Source organism: Varanus komodoensis, unplaced genomic scaffold (genome assembly GCF_004798865.1).
Source record: "Varanus komodoensis strain SLA01 unplaced genomic scaffold, ASM479886v1 scaffold3, whole genome shotgun sequence".
NCBI lineage: Eukaryota > Metazoa > Chordata > Lepidosauria > Squamata > Varanidae > Varanus > Varanus komodoensis.
Genome location: NW_025335761.1, coordinates 24,137,408 through 24,154,760, shown reverse-complemented (window position 1 = coordinate 24,154,760; position 17,353 = coordinate 24,137,408). Strand labels below are relative to the sequence as shown.

At 37.7% G+C, this 17,353-nt stretch overlaps 1 protein-coding gene across 1 annotated transcript in view; it reads left to right on the top strand.

Annotated features, from left to right (window-relative positions):
- The window catches only part of SPRED1 (sprouty related EVH1 domain containing 1), a 93,973-nt gene that overhangs the window by 32,945 nt on the left and 43,675 nt on the right, over nucleotides 1-17,353 (top strand). Inside the window, exon 2 of the mRNA XM_044436722.1 lies at nucleotides 16,673-16,847. Within this exon, the coding sequence (XP_044292657.1) occupies nucleotides 16,673-16,847 (175 nt within the window). The remainder of the gene's footprint in view (nucleotides 1-16,672; nucleotides 16,848-17,353) is intronic.

Here is a 17,353-nt window from a genome sequence, read left to right as displayed (position 1 = left end):
ACTTCTGTAACGCGCTCTACATGGGGCTGCTCTTGAAGACGGTCTGGATACTTCAATTGGTGCAAAACAGAGCTGCCAGGTTGCTGATGGGGACTGGGCGTTGTTCTCATATAACCCCAGTCCTCCCATCAGCTTCACTGGCTTCCCATTGAAGTCCGGGCCCAATTCAAGGTGTTGGTTATCACCTATAAAGCCTTCAACGGCTTGGGACCTGGTTGTCTAAAGGAGTGCTTGTGTCCATGTATGCCCTCCCGCCCCCTGAGATCAGCAGCAGAGGCCCTCCTCCGGGAACCCTCCGTGAAAGATATTAGGAGGGTGAGTACCCAGAGGAGGGCCTTCTCTGTGGTGGCGCCCCACCTATGGAATGCGCTCCCCAGAGAGGTCCGCCTGGCGCCATTGTTATTTGTTTTTCGGCACCAGGCCAAGACCTTTTTATTTAAAAGTTATTTTAATTGTTAATTGATTATTTATTGGGTTTTATATTGGGTTTTATACTGTGCCGAGATGTCTCCAAAATTTTTAAGGTTAATTGTGTGAATGATATCTGTTTTGTAAGCCACCCCGAGGCTTTTTGCAGCATAGAAATGCTTTAAATAAATAAATAAATAACAATACTTGTCCTATGTTAATACTTGTTCATACTTAGTTTATAAGAATAGTAATTTTGTTGATAGGTCACTGAACCTTTCATCGGACAATTAATTTCTGGAAATTGTTATACAGCCTCAACTGAAATACAGGATGCACAGTAGTGAAAATGCTTCAGGATATATTGTGGTTGTCCATATATTTATTTGTACAAGTAAGTGCGTATGTCTGGGTTTTTGCTTTCTGGTAGAAAATAGGCTGAGAAATAGCCAGACCAAATGCAGAAAAATGCAGTACCAGTGTGTGTTAAGAGACGAGCCAGAGACAACAAATCATCAACACTATTGAATAGTACTGCTTTATATATTCTGAAGTACATTACACTGGATGAATTATCCTGGACTGGTGTCGGTTCATGTGCCCTCCCCATAAATTGTGACTGCACCTTCATTGTAGAAGGGACAACTGCTAGTTTAGTTGCGCCTACTTCAGCATTTTTTGTTTTTTGCTGAACAGCTATAATAACAATCTGGAATGCCATGTCAGTGTGTGATACAGTATAAAACATACAGCCATGTTTCAAATCTGTATGCTCTAATTTCTTTTGCCATCACCAATGGAAAAATGCTTCAGCAGGCTGTGAATAAGCAGAAATGCAGATGATCTGTTAACTTGCTGGACAGTAGTAGCTAGTTGACACTGTGGCTATAAAACAAGTGCAGGCAGTGTAAGTTCTTGAAAAACACTAGTCTTTGAGAAAAATTGAATATTTAAATCCTCTAATTGTACACGTGTTGGTAGTTTAGCTTCTAGAACCGTATATTTCTTTCCAATTTGCCTGTCCCTTAAGCAGATTGTGTTTTATGTATTATGTGCTATCAAGTTGTTTCTGACATGCTGACCTTATGAATGAAAGCCTTCCAGAATTCCCAGTCCATGACAGCTCCATTCAGCTCCTCCAAGTTCAAGGCTGTGGCTTCCTTTATGGATTCAATCCATCCCCTATTTAGTCTTTCCTTTCATCTTCTGCCTTTAACATTCCCTAATACGATTGTCTTCTTCAGCAAGTCTTGCTTTTTCATGATATGTCTGAAGTAGGACAGCCTCAGCTTTGTCATTTTTGCTTGTCGATTTTATCTAGGACCCACTTGTTTATCTTTCTGCCCATTCAGGATATTTGCAAATTTCTGCTCCAGTACCATGTTTCAAATGTATCAATTTTCTTCCTGTCAGCTTTTTTCACTGTCCAGCTTCCACACATTAAACACATGAGTGGTATTAAATGTATCCTGTGTGCATGTGTGTGTGGAATTTACTTCAGTCAAGTAAATAATCTGGCAAGATGAGTTGATAGTGCTCTTCTCTTCCTACCCATAATTTTTCATCTGTTGTATCATATATTTCAGCAATATAGCTTCCCCATATAGTTTTCTTCACTGAAATGTAAAGCAGCAGCCTCTTTTATCCTTCACTGAGCTATGACTGCTCACTATTTTCATTTGCACATAGTAACACCCGAGCAATTTATTTGGCTTCATCACGTCTGCAGTCCTGTGCATAATTTAAGCTCCTGTGAATTCAGTGGTGCTTACATCTGACCTACTGCATAGGTTCAACTTGTAAAAGCATACTGAGCTTTAACAAATGATCTTCAACCACTGAAATGCAACCTATATTTAATATATTTTTAAAAATTAATTTTATCGTCATGTTTGAGATTCCCCTCAGGCAGCTGGGCATTGTATAAATGGAATGCAAAACTAGATAGCCATTAGCTCAGATTTGCCATGACTCTTATGTTTTTAATTCTACATGTGAAGAATTACCATTCTTTACCATTTACACTGCAAGAATGAAAATAGGAACGTATTAAAAAAAAAAAAAAAGAGGGGAAACTAGCCTTTCCATTATTGTTTTCCTCCAGTTCCAGTTTCCTCTATGCTAATCTGTTGCAAAGCATGATAAACTTAAAGACTTTGTTATCACCTCATTCACTTCCAAGAACAATGATCACCTGCCCATTATCCTGGTACTCTATTAGATAACATCATTGTTTAAAACAAGTTAATTTCAGTTTTCTAAATTCTGTATTGCTAATAAAAATAATATTTACATAGCACATTGTGTTTAAAACACTACAAAAATGTTATTTCCATAATCCGTCCAACACCTCTGTGAAAAGTCATGGGTGAGGCAGAATATGTGGAGAACTGGAAATAGGTGGTAGAACATGTGCTTTGCATGCAAAAGGTTCTGTTTAAATAGGGTGGGGCAAGACTCACTGTCTAGAGACTTCTGGAGCACCACTAGTACACAGCTAGATGGACCAATAGCCTGACTGGTATAAGACAGTTCCTTATGTTCCTGTGACTTCAAAATTCCTACTTGTCATTATACTAGCCATCTATTTGCCTTGCACTACTATTCTTACTCAAGGTGCTTTCAGCAACAATTTTCTGTAGGGAACCTGGCTACCTAATAGAAGTAGCATTTCATCTCTATAGGTTTTTCCCCTTTTTTCTTAATGATTCAGTGGGAAGTAACAATTATACCTACTGACTCCAATTTTTACTCAGTGTATCCAGAGCATTAAAACTAGGTTTTTGTTCCACAAACTATTAAAAGCCTAGTTTGTAGTGCCAAGAAATGGATGTTCTTTTCCTAGTTACAGTGCCAAGCCATACTCACTGAGTTTGGACAACAAGAGGAGCTGCAATCAGTGAGGGTAACCATGTAAATCAGCTGGCACTGAACTAGCACCCTCAGGGTGGTGAACAAGCCAGCATTGCTAACCCCTTTTGTGATCATTCAGAACAAGCTTACATCTAACACAGTTTTCACAAAACCCTGGTGCAAACCAGGTCATTTATAGGCCACAGTAGATAAACCATGGTAGCTTGCTTAATCCCTGGTGCATGCTGAATGCCATTTCCCTAATTACTTGTCTGGGCAGAACTTCTTGTGTTATCCAAACCCACACAGCATGACTTGTTTGAAGGGAAAACAACCCTCAAGTAATTAATGGGCTATTGTAAAGGTATTTCAAGGTCATTCCCCCATTACCAAACTATGCCATCTACCTTGGGATGATGCAGCAAGCTGCATCCCAGTGAGTAATTAGGGAAATAGTATCTGGCATGTGCTGGACATTAAAACAACTCATTATGGCTTGTCTGATTGTTTGAACAGACCATCTATCCATATATCGGTACAACTTAATTGTATATGTCTAAATCCATAGTGGCAATGTAACCAATTACCTAGCCTGATTGTGGGCTCTCCTGCACTGGAGGCATTTAAGATCTAGCTGGACAGCCATCTGTTAGGGAAGCTTTAATTTGAACTCTTGCATTGAGATGGGGTTGAAGCTGATGGCTCTTCAACTCCATGATGATTCTGTGAATGTACGGAGATGCCTTATATCAATTTAGAACACTGGACCTAGTTCAGTATTGCCTACACTGACTGGCGGTTACAGAAAGACTCATTTGTTAGGTCCACCTGGAGATACCATCCAAGCACAGGGAATAGAACCTTTTACTTTTGCATGCAAAGCACATGCTCAGCCACTGAATGATGGATCTTTCCAAACATTTTCAGATCTCTAAGTCTGAGACACTTTCAACCCACATTATGCAAGCCTAGCTATTGCTGGAACTGACAATATGATCTTGATGGCGCTATTTACATTGGTTATTTGCATTGAACTGTTTAGTGGGGTGTGGATTTCCTTGTGTGGGCAGCTCATACAAAGAGTGACTTGGGCTCTGTAAACAGACATAAAGATAGAAAGGTAGGTTTAATCTGAGTACCTGATTACCCTTAAAATATTATACTTCCTTGACTTCTGCATATAAAATACTCTCATTTATCTAAATTGCATGGGGAAATATCATTAAATGTTTGTATAAATAGGAGTGCCTCTGCTTTAATATTGGGTCAATGAGCATTTCTCAAGTCACCTTAATCTCTGCCTGTTGTCTAAACATTTACACACACGCATACCTCTCCCACACAACCCACTACCAACAAACAGTGAATAAGGGAAGAACATGATGATTTTCACCCATGCATAAGACAACTAGATAGTAAACAGTCTTTTTAGTACAGGTGCTCCTTTTTTCCTCCATAGCTGATTTGGGAGGAAAACCTGTCTGCCCCCTCCCTCTCTTGCACAACTGGTATCTCTTGCTGGAATCAGTGTTGAGTTGCATAAGAGTTCCAAGGAAAAGAGGAAGGACTCTCATATCTTGATAGCTTCTGTTGGGTGACTGATGTGTCACTCTAAAGGTCATGCATAGAGGAAATTATGAGGATACAGTGAGATGATAAGCAAGAGACGACTTCTTTACAGATACTGTATGGGTAGTTACAGAGAGGCGAGTCCAAGGTGGGAAAATACTATCATTATCATACAAGTAGACTTGGTGCTCAGGGTTAAAAGGTGGAAGTGAATAATAAAGATTTAGTGTTTACACATTTCTGATGTTTGGAGCATTTCTCATACATTCTTAGTAATCCTTCCTACAGGGCTGAGCAACTGCTTGAGCACTGACAGCCATTTTCACATGCACACACCACAGACCACATTGGAGGGTATTATTTCTATCAAAGGGTTTAATTTAGTTTGCAAAGTAAATGTGTCAGACCACCATTTTGTTCCATTATGGAAAAAACTACCCTGGGTGATAGAGGCCGTGTGTTGCCTTTTGTCTTACTACAACGGCCCAGTAAGACAGGTCTGCTTTATTTTTGTTGCCAGGTTTGCCAGGCAGCTCTTGCTACTGAAATAACACACACGCAACAAGATGCTTTTGAAGACCCTTCGGCATTGTTTTGCACTTGAAGCCTCCTCTAACTCCCAAAATGCTTTTTACTGCAATTTCAACAAGAAGAAAGCAAAGGGCAAAAGCCCCTTCATACCTAATGCATATAAACAGTGCATGAGTGGGTTTTAAAAGACCACATATGGCACAGTAGCAGTGTGGATCAGAATCTCTCATAGCTGTTCAGAGTTTCAAAAACTGACAGCGAGAATCCCAGCATTTAGTTCTGGCCCTTACATTGACCTACCCCTGCATATTCAATGTAACAGAATATTAGACACGTTCTCTTATTAGCATGCAGAATGACTGATCTGTGAGGAAGCTACTCCAGTTTGTAAAGATGCCCATCCTAACTGCAACTTAATGTGCCAAATCGATATTGTATTGAACTTGTGGCAGTGAAGATCCTGGTTTGATGATCTGGAATGTTCCATTCCAAATAGACAGACTGCAGTGCAACCTCTGTGAGGAAAGGGGGAATAGTTTGGTCAGTTAATGGGGCAATCCTATGCATATGTAGTCGGAAAAAAGACTTAGCTACAATTACAGTACTGACTCCCACCACAGAGTGCAAGGTCAGTGTTTATATGGGACAGTTATTGTGTATATTTCCTATAAAAACAAAATTTAAAAATTGCAACAAATGTCAGTGAATGATCATTTGAAAACTTTCACACAGTTTGCTACTTCTCTAACCACACAACTTTACCAAGAGTTGCAAAGTGTCAAATGTGAATTCTATTAATTTTACAGCAGGTGGAATTTGCCTTGACCTGTTTACAACCACTATATTGAGAAAATGATTGAGATTCTAATAAGATTTGAGCACATTATTTTAAACTGAAAAACCATCAAAATGTTATTTTTTCCATTAAAGATACGGGTGATATGAAGTACACTTCCTCCAAATATATAAATTCACAACTTTAATGTTTTACACTGATTGGTATTATACAGGTAAGGAAATATCAGAGCAAGATATGAAAGTTCTATTTTTCCTCTATCTAATCTTCCAAGTTTAGATTCCTTACAATTCTTTTTGCTCCCTTGCCTGCTGAGGAATTATGAAAGCAATTTCAGATATGAACATTGGGAAATCACCTGATCTAGATAGGTTTCCAGTTGAATGAAATAAAACATTTTCTAGCCTTGGGTTCCAAAGCTTGAGCAATTTAATATTTTTGAAGTGGACTTTTCTTTTTATATTTTATTTGTTTTGTTTTGTTTTCATACCACCTAGTAGCCGAGGCTCTTCGTTTGGTTAACATAAGATTCAAGGAAGATTTATTTATTTATTTATTTATTTATTAAAACATTTCTATGCTGCCCCTTGCTGAAGCCTCGGGGCGGCTCACAGCACAAATAAAATACAATAAAATACAAAAATAACAATATAAAATTAACAATATAAAATAAATAACAATATAAAAGATTAAGGTAGTGATAACCAAAACTGTAACAAGGTGTTAGTTAAAAACCCATACTGTGCTATTAATCTTGTTCATTGGAAATCTGACATTATTGTGATTCCTAGTTTGGTAAGGATCATACATTTTCTACTAACTAGCAACATTTTTTTTATTAATATAGGTGTTAAAATATTAACCACAATTTTGGCCTATAATAATAGTTGTTTGATCTGACCAAGTGGGATTCATTAAAAATTGATCAGAAGCTGACAGTCTTTAATGGGCTGCCAGTGTGATTGCTTTAAATACTAATAGATCAGATTCAGCTGCCATTATTTCTTCAGATGCTAAGAAGACCTTTGACAAAAGTAATTGGAAATTTATCTTTGCTACTTTCTTAAATTTTGGTTTCCTGCCAAATTTTTACGAGAGTCAATTTTTTAATTCAACCCCATGAGCTACAGTCAAGAAAAATGATATATACTGGAAAGGGATGTCCACTTTTTCCACTGGTACTTGATGTATGTTTGGAAACCTTAGTAGCTGCTATTCAGCAGAGTAGTAGTATTCATGGATTTATAGAGGATTGTTTGGAATTTAAAATAATTATCTATGCTTATTTTTTACAGTTTCTTTCAAAAATCAGTGCTGGTTCCATCTTTAATGCGGATGATTTGCCTGGCTACTTAATTAACTGGTCAAAGTCTGATCTGATGCCATTGGAAATGCTATTTTCATAGTATATTAACTTATTTACATTTTTTGTGGTGCCCAGATTGTATTATCTACCCAGGAATCATTATCGCTAAGGACATATCCCAAATGATCAGATTGAATTTGGGGAAATATATCAATGTGATTTCATGGGATATAGAGACATATGTACATCTCTTAAACTAAGTTACTGGGATAAGATTAATACACATTAAATGAATATTATACCTAGGGTTGTATATATTTTATATGGGGTTTTATGCTTTATTTTGCAAAATTTGAGGAGGAGGGCTTCCTCCCCTCCATGATTTTTAAAAGATGCAAATTTCAACTAAAGAGGGTGGGCTCAACTTTCTAGAGCTTACCATATATCATAGGGCTTATTTGCTGACCATTTCTAACTTTGGCTCTTTTCTACTTCAGTTAGACTATCTACTTTGCTCAGTTTTGGATACCTTGCATCTGGGTGCATCTCTCCAGATGGATGGCACTAGCTTCTCAGCACACTAAAACATACAGGTTTCCAGTTAGGCTTTCTAAAGGTGTCTAGGATTGTTCCCTAGATCATTAAAACCAAATGTAGGGGCACAGTAGGGACTGGATCTAACACAGTAGAGTAAAATTTCAAGCCTGAGCCAAATTTGGGCCTCTTGGAGAGTTCCATTCCACCCCAGATGACCTTTCTGCTTGCACTGATCATTTGATGATTACTAAGTTAGGGGCAGTATGCCCCCACACTAAATGTCTCTCTTGAACCTTAGTTACTGACAGTAATACGTTTAAGCTAAAATATGCTGCATTTTGTGCCCTCTGCTTTTGCCTTTAGCCTTGACCACCACTGGAATGCTGCCCTGAAACACTTTTTTGAAATAGAACTCAGCCGTTGGGCCGAAAAAGATTCAACACCTCTAATCTACACAGTTGCAGGGGAAAATTTGCAGGAATTCCTCTTCCCATGACATCATGCCTGCACTGACTCTGCCCTCTCTCCTGAGCTCTGCACACTGAAGTGCAAAAGAAGGGTCCAGTTGCATTCATGGGGGCTCCTCCACATAACTGGATAACACCTAAAGGAAGCTAGAATAAATATACAGTACAAGGCTACAAAGCTGCAGCGAGGCATACCCATACTATATCCTGTTTTCTTGCAAGGTACACTCTGCTTTCATTTCATTGATTGAGGCTTATTGCAAGCAAATAATAAGGAAGAACAACGGCTGGCACAGTAATTCATTTTGGTATCTAAATATCCATTAGCTTTTTAGTTATATGAACAAAGGAATTCCTTTCCAGACAGAAATGGTTTGCTTCCCTCTCTCTCTTTACGGTTTCCCTGTGAGATTAATTTAATAATTTTACCCTGCTTGTCTACAGTATGGAATCATAGTGTCTTAAAGCAGTGCTGACTGGGGAATGATTGGAAATTTAGGAGTTTCTACCTAAATGTGCATAGGATTGCACCTTTGCATATTAAAGTAAACCCACTTTTTAAAAGGAAAGGAAAGAGCCGGTGTAATGGTGTTGGACTAGGGACCTGGGATAACCAGATTCTAATCCCTTCTCAAATATGAAGCTGGGTTACTTTGGACCAGTCACTCACTGTCAGCTTAACCCACCTCACAGAATTGTTGTTTTAAGGATAATATGGAGTGTAGGAAAACTCTGTAAGATTCCTTGAATTCTTTGCAAGGGGGGAAAAGTGGGATATAAATGCAGTGTAATAATAATTTAAGAAGTAGGCCATAAATGCCTTGGGTGAGCTAGTATTATAACTTTTATTGACTGTATAAATCTAAATAAAGCTTTTAAACTGCCTGCCATTCCATATTCTGGTACTGAGGGAAGAAATAAACATAATGGTTAAAACTTATATTTTCATACAGGAACGAAAATTGTATATTGCTTTGTGGCAACCTACTGCTGTTAATTCCATCAAGTGTCTCCAACTTATGGTGACTCTATGAATGAAAGCCCTCCAAATTGTCCTGCTCATGACAGCAGCATTCAACTCCTCAAGGTTCAAAGCTGTGGCTTTCTTTATGGATTCAGTCCATCTCATATTTGGTCCTTCCTTTTGCCTTCTGTCTTCACCTTCTACTTTCCCTAACATGATTGTCTTCTCCAGTGAGTCTTGCCTTCTCATGATGCGTTGGAAGTATGACAGAGTCAGTTTTGTCATGTATGTTTCTGGGGAAAGCTCTGGTTTGATTTGATCTAGGACTCATTGTTTTGTCTTTTCTATCAGTTCAAGGTATCTGCAAAGCTCTCCTCCAGCACCATATTTTGAACACATCCATTTTCTTCCTATTTCACACCCAAACATTGTGTTTAGAAATACAATAGTTTGAATGATCTTGACCTTGGTCTCCAGGATAATGTTGTTACACTTGAAGATTTTTTCTAGTAGTTTCATTGCTGTCCTTCCAAGTCTCTTTCGTCTTTTTCTTGGCTGCAGTCTCCTTTTGAATTGATTTGAGAGCAGTTATAAGAAAAAGAGTGGAAAACAGCTGATTTTCTAAATATCATGTTCCCTTCCAAGCTGGATGTATTTTGAAGTTGTTTTATTTATCCTCAGTTAAGTCTGCCTATGCCCTGTATCTGTCCTAAGTATGATGAGTTGACTTGAAAAGTAGCTTGCCTTTCTTGAAGTCCTTCAGAATTTGAGGCCCTTGTAGACAAGGGCAATTAAAAATGTGTTTTAATTTAAATGTAGTGAATGTAAGTCTTTGCTAATTTCTTATCCTTGCCATAATAGCATATGTGTGCAGGTGCTTCACTAGTAAGCATATGTTCACTGGGCATAAATTGATGAGATGGGACATGCAAGTGATGGAATAAGGTTTTAGCTACCTACTTAAAGCAACAAATATAAGGCATGAATTACTGCTTTTATCTGCTCAGTCCTAGCTCTTTGTGTTGCTGTACTTAGAAGCAAAATAAAGGGAACTGAAGGATAAACTAGATGCTACATAAAAAAGAAATATCAAGGTGATCCTAAAAGATCTATAGTGTAAGCATATCAAATCTTAATCTGTATCATTGCATGTGAGTAGGGAGTAGGGAGGTGTATCTTCCCACCCAGCCAGTTTCCCATCCCAACCAAGGGCCAAAGAAAGGGGAGAAACTTCACTGACATCAATGGAGATTTTCTTTCTTTAGTTCCCACATGTAGGAATAAAATTTAGAAGGAAAGGCAGCTGACTGGGAAGGTTATAATTGCTCACTTGTGAGCAATGGTCTGGAAATGGATTCAGTCCCTTTGTGCTTACACAAGAGTTATAGGAGACATCATTTGGATGCTACATATTTAACATAGTCCTCAGATTCAAATGATTCCTAGAACTGGAGTTCAGATGACACTATTCTTCTTAATTTGTCCAGGCAAATTAAAAACTTAAGGTTCAACTTGAGTAATTACTCTCATTATACTGCTAGCACAAGGCTAGGTGATGAGGCCAGAAGAATGGTAAAAACAGTGATCAAAAAAGATCCAAGAAATTAAAAGACAATTAGCTTAACATCTCTTCTGGGTAAATTGGTGGAAAATACTTCAAAACGCCTAAGTAGAAAGCACAAGTCTTACTGAAGAATTGGTGTAACTTCTCTAAATGTGAACTCTGTCTCACTAAGCTTTTAAAGTTCTTTGAGAAGATTGACCTGCATGTGGATAGTAGAGTGATCTGGTGGTTGGATGCTTTCAATTTTTTTTTTTTTTTTGACAAATTCCATCAGCAAAGGCTTCTGCAAATACTTAAGAGGACATTGCATTAGAGGAGGGGTCCCCAATCTGCAGCCCACAGGTTGCATGCAGCCCTCATGATCTTCCTGTGCAGCCCTCCAACCTGCTTGTTTCGTACCTCAAGGTATTTCCCTTAGGCCCACACTCATCTTCCTGCCTCAGGTGGCACCGTCTACTGATGTTTTTCCTGTCCCTTTCTTACAAAAAATGCTATAGCAACATTGCTTCATCTGGTTTCCATGATTCTTTCTGTCAGTCCCCCCTTGGCCATATCCTCGTTATTAGCTGTTTGTATAAGACAGTTCAAATTATGTATTACAAACATACACGCATAACTGAGAAGCTAACTTGGTAGTCTATTACTGAAAACTGTCTGTTCACCTTGCCATAGGTGATTAATACTTCAATACTAGCACTCTATTAGTGGTAGTGATTTGCCAGAATCTTTTGTTTGATTTTGGTTTTTATAATCAAAACAAAACTCTTGTAAAAATTTCCTTGAAATAGCATTAATATGAAGAACATGAACGTGTGTTGGCAATAGAAAGTTTTTTGGAAGAGGTGATTACCATCAGTGCTTCCCTCCATTGCAAGCTTCAGCATTGTATCTTACAATATTCCCAGGGGGAAGATGTTTAGAGTTGTAAAGATGGAGGTGAAGATCCCTATTATGTCATTTCTGTTATCTTCAAAGGAGGAAAGTTCAGGAGTGGGGAGCACACACCATCCAAGATGCATAGCAGTTTTACAAAGAATGAGAGTACAGGTCTCAGCTATGAGGAGACTACATTCTACAAATATAATAAAAGTAACAAAAGGAAGAGGGGAAATGTATGCAGGACTGAACAGGGGAAAATCTTCCTTTATTGATAGCTGGTTGTGCCAGAGATGTATACCTAATAGTGCAATTCTGCATATGTTAGACAGAAAAAGTGCTGCAGCTCCAAGCATTCCCCAGTCAGCATGGTTGGGTGTAGTAAAACTTTTTTTCCTAAGCATGGATAGGATTATACCATTAATGTATAGTATTAAAATATAAACATCTTTTGGTTTATTGGGTGCTGATCGATTTGTAGTCACTTAGCCATCAGTTCTGACTGCTCAAAACTATGGACCAATGCAGAAAACAGTCTCTGTATTTTTCATCCAAGTTACTTTCTTTATATCAATAAGCCATCATTGCATATAACACTTTATAATTATAAAAGGATGGAAAGAGGTTGCCATTTCAAACATGGGGAAACAACAGAGAAAATGAAGACACATACAAACAAGGAAAGAATATGTAACAATTTTAGTTACAGCACCTAAGTCACATGTTTTGTTGCAGTATGGCATGGACATTAGGACTTAATAACAATAATAAAGTGGGCTTTCCGAAGGAATTTGGAAGAAGAGAGGTAGCTTCATACAGATTTTCTACAAGTCAGTTGCAAGCATGAGCATATGTCCTAAGGGAGAAGAGATGGACACATTTGAGAGAGCAGGTAAAACCTGAAAAACTGAAGGTGGTGGAACTAGTGGAGCAAACATTAATGGCCATGGAGCTAAGGAATGGAAAGCTGGTGAGGCTGGGGCAAGGGCATGGAGAGCTTTAAAGTTAAGGAGATTGTAGTAGATCCAGAGGTAGATGGGAAGTCAGCATACGTGTTTCTCTTGACTTGCTGGAGCAATGGGGGAGATTTAATAAGTTTGTTAACATGAGATATATGTGAGAACTTGACACAATGGAATGCCAGAAAGAAGAAGGTTATGGCAGTCAAGGTGAGAGATGACAAAGCTTTGCGAAGGGGTAGAAATGAAGGACTCAGTTTTTGTAGGGTTGTAAAGGGAGGCAATGAACTGAATATAAGGAATAAAGAAAAGATAAAGTGGTCAAAGATAAAGCCAAGACTTTGTGCTTGTTCAAAGGATGGATGGTGACACTGTAGATGGATTGGGTGAATATATTAGGAAAGGGAGGAAATTGGTTTAACATAGGTTGGTTTAACGTAGTTTTTGTAAAAGATGCAGCATCCATCAGAGAGTAAAGAGTTGGAGATGTGGGGTTGGATGGAAGAGGAAAGTTCTGGGGATTATCAATAAAGCTGGGTGACATGTACATATTTGTGATACTGAAAGTTATGGGATTTGGTGAGATCACAAAGGATGGTGTGTAAGGAGAAAATAGCTGTGAGTTGAACACTGAAGAATAACAGGGAAAGAAGACTGCTCCAGAAGGAAACACTGAAAAAACTCTCTTGCTATTTTCCTGCAGATTCAGTGAACTGCACATCTGCTTGAATAAAGATACTGAAAGGAAGGCATGAGCCAGATTAGGGTCTGAAAGGGACTAATATTTCATTGGGAGAATGAGGCAAACGTATAAAAGGCTAATGAATTGGAGAAATTAAAGGTGCAGGCAGAAGCAGCAGAGGAAAACAGAGAAACCTGCAGAAAGTAACAAGGCACATTTCCAAGTCTTCTGAAATTCAGCCAAACTTAAGTTGCCCTTTTCTTATAGGTGTTTAACTTACACTTATTTGAATATGGGATCACTCTTGGCTATGCATAGTATTGAACTTTAAGTTGCAGAGATATCTGCTTTTGGATAAATACATTGTTTGAGGGAAATTTCCCTAATGGGTGGTTGAAATGTTTTCCTAGTAGGCCCCTGATCTTTCCAAATATAAATTTCAGCAGGCACAGTGAAAGAGTCATAAAACAGAAGAGTGTTCCATACCTACATGTGGATGTTTTTGTTTCACAATGTTGAATATTTTAAGAAAAGAAAATGCTCTCATTATTGACTGGTAATGAAAAAGGAAACTTGTCAAGAACAGATTCAAAGTCTCTCAGTAGAAATTTGAATTTTCCTCAGAAGTGAACCAAATTGTTTAATGGGGACTGTAATTCCTTTTCTCCTCTTTCTTTTTACTTTCTCAGCAACCTCAGATACTGACTAGAGTTTGTCATACATATGCATTTCTGAGGAGAAATGGCTGCTTGAAATATAAGCTGATTTTGCATAATAATCTAATTAGCAGGACTTAGGTACAGAAAAGGCCTTGATGGTTAGTTATTTTTGTTTTATTCAGTGATTCATGTATCTCCTCTTCTGAATTGGTAGGTTTCTCATGGGTTCATGGTGACAGAAGCATGGACAAAGCACTACATTTTGCAGAATCCATACTAGCAATTCATGAAAGAGGAAAAAATCCTATCTTTGGAACCTCTCTAAACTTGCCAAGCTTTGTAGAGTTTTGCAGGGGATCATATTTCCTTCTGAACAGCAAAGCAGGATGGATTTGCTTTTTTTTTCATGTACTCTTTGGATACTGACTTAAGTCTATATCCTCATTTTTTGCTTCTCATATATATAGAAACATTGCACAGTAGATAAGTTAATATTTTTCTAGTTATTTTAAGAAGACAAAACACATTCATGTGCAAGACATAGGTTAAAGGAATGTAACTTTTATGGAAAATGTTTCTGGGTTTTCCAGTGCTTACACCTACTTCATTCTGAAAATTCAGGGTTAATAAAATATGGAGAGGCAGTATTAGGTATTTTTAATAGTGGCTGTAGTCCTTGATGGCAGCAGGTTATGTAATCAGCTGTGTACACTGTGCATTCATTCTAAAACTTTTACTGGTTTCTCTTGACTGTACATTTGAATAAGTTCATACGAGATAGAATAGAACGCTTGTATTATCTATGTGCATAGCTTACACTTTTGTTGTCTGAATGCACAGTATCTTTGCCTCAGTAATCAGCCACCCTGTCAACTTGGCATGATGTTTGGGACTGCAAGTGAGCATGTCAACCTTCTTTGACATTTCCTAAGGGACCTTGATGAAATGCAAACCCAGCGAATGTATTGAGCATGAGTTACAGAACATGCATTCATTTATCATTTGATTGTTTAAATCAGGAGTGAAACAAGGACTATGGTTTTTTTCCTTATAAAGCCTGAATAGCTGATTATGATGTATGCTTTGTTTCTCCATGTGTGCAGTATAGGTTACTGTCCATTAGGACTGTTGGAGTAAAAATTAGGACTGTTGGAGTAAAACAGGCCATTTATTCATACTTTCTGCTTTCAGATATTCTATTTTTGCTCATTAAAAATGGTGATTTAGAAATGCATTAGCTCTATTAAGAATAGTCTGAACTAACTCTAGCACTGGTGGGTATTAAGTACACAGCTCTGTATGTGTCTATTCAGCAATAAATCCTGTTGGGTTCAGTGGAGATCAGGTGGGTTGATAACAGGGTGGCGACCCAGTTTTACACCTTCTGCCTCCAGTTATTTTAGTTAACTTAGAAAAGCTTTTGATCCCCTAAAAAGAGTGAAGTCTAACATGCTCCATATAAACAAGATGAATGGATACGTGAATTTTATTGTAACCAAATAAATTATATGTTACAATTTATAATGAACTATTATAACCACAACATTGTTATAGTCCAAATAATGTTTAGGGATTCTTTATAAGTAAATAATGGTAAATAAAGAATTATAAGTACACTTCTCCTGGTACTTAAAGCATAATGCATGGTTGGAGGACTACATTAGAAAACAGTGGAGAGGCTATATAGGTCTAAAGCAGCAATTTGAGGAAGAGATTTCTCCAGTCATTGATGCCTACAATGCATGGAACCATGACCCCTTAAGTTTGGTATATCATTGAAGGAAAAGAAAGTGTAATAGGATATGAATCCAGTTACTGTTTTGTTTTTTTACTGGACAATGATTCTCCATAATTACTGCTCAAAAATTAGTGAAGCATATAGTTATTTGGCAGTTAAGTGGCTCTTCTTAGGAAATGAGCAAACATGATGGTCATCTGCTTGGTTTTCAGTGGTATGGTATTATGTACTAGTCTGTGCCCATTCCTTTCTCACCAAATTAGAGCATGTTATAGTAGAATGCAAACAGAAGTGTTTCAGCTGATACTGTTTCCATGGTTACCAATACTGAGCGATACTGCCTTGCCACATATTCATGTGTAAGATTATCACAGCCAACTTGGTATATTAAATTTGGGAAGACAAGATTTGTCACAGTGTTTTGACTTTTTTCAGTCAATAAATTTTCTGGCTTTCATCTCAACATCTGTTTTTGAATAAGTACCATCAGGCACTCCTGCCAATAAGATTAAACCCTAACAGCACACTTTCTTCTTGAGGACCCCGTCACCTACTTTTTGGCTCGTTGTGATGCTTCGGAACATTAGGATGAGCCTGGAATGTTGTATGCTTAGTTCATTTAGAAATAGCTGGTAGAACCCAACTGCCAGGAGGGCAAAAATGCAAAATGCAAATTAAATACTATTGAGAACTGTGAAGCTAATTTAATCACATTCATCAAATATGCAAAGAAGTTAATTATTTCCCCCCTTTTCTTTTTCAGTAATAGTTATGCCCGTGTGCGAGCTGTGGTGATGACCCGTGATGACTCAAGTGGTGGATGGTTACCACTTGGAGGGGGTGGACTGAGCTGCGTCACTGTTTTCAAAGTCATTCACCAGGAAGAAAATGGCTGTGCTGATTTTCTTGTACATGGGGAGCGTCTCAGGGATAAAACGGTAACAGCTGTGTCTGTCTTGTGGTGTTACTGAAACTCCATATTCTTGTTATTCTGTTAAGTCAAAGGAGAAGTAATCAGCTGTGCAAGAAATATCTTAACATCAAGGTGTTCAAAACCTTATATCAATGTATTCACTTCTGAAAGAAAAAGAGTTATGTTACATGTTAAATGCATTTTTGTTTGGATGTACTTATGTTTTTTCTTTATACTCTGGTCATTTTGGGAGTGAGGTAGATAATATTTATGATGTAAATTTTGATCATTAGCAAAATTATCACGTTATTTATTTAAAAAGATATATGGGCTGCCTCTGGGAAAACCTAGCACAAGCAGATGAAAATACATATTGTAATTTTATTTTTAAAATTCCCTCACTTCATAGCCCTACACATTTTTCAAAGTGGCTTACAAATGTCATTACAATAAAACCACAGTGCAAACAATAATAGAGTCATTTCAACACAGTTGAAATCAATATTAAGTTAAAATGATGTTACAAGAAGT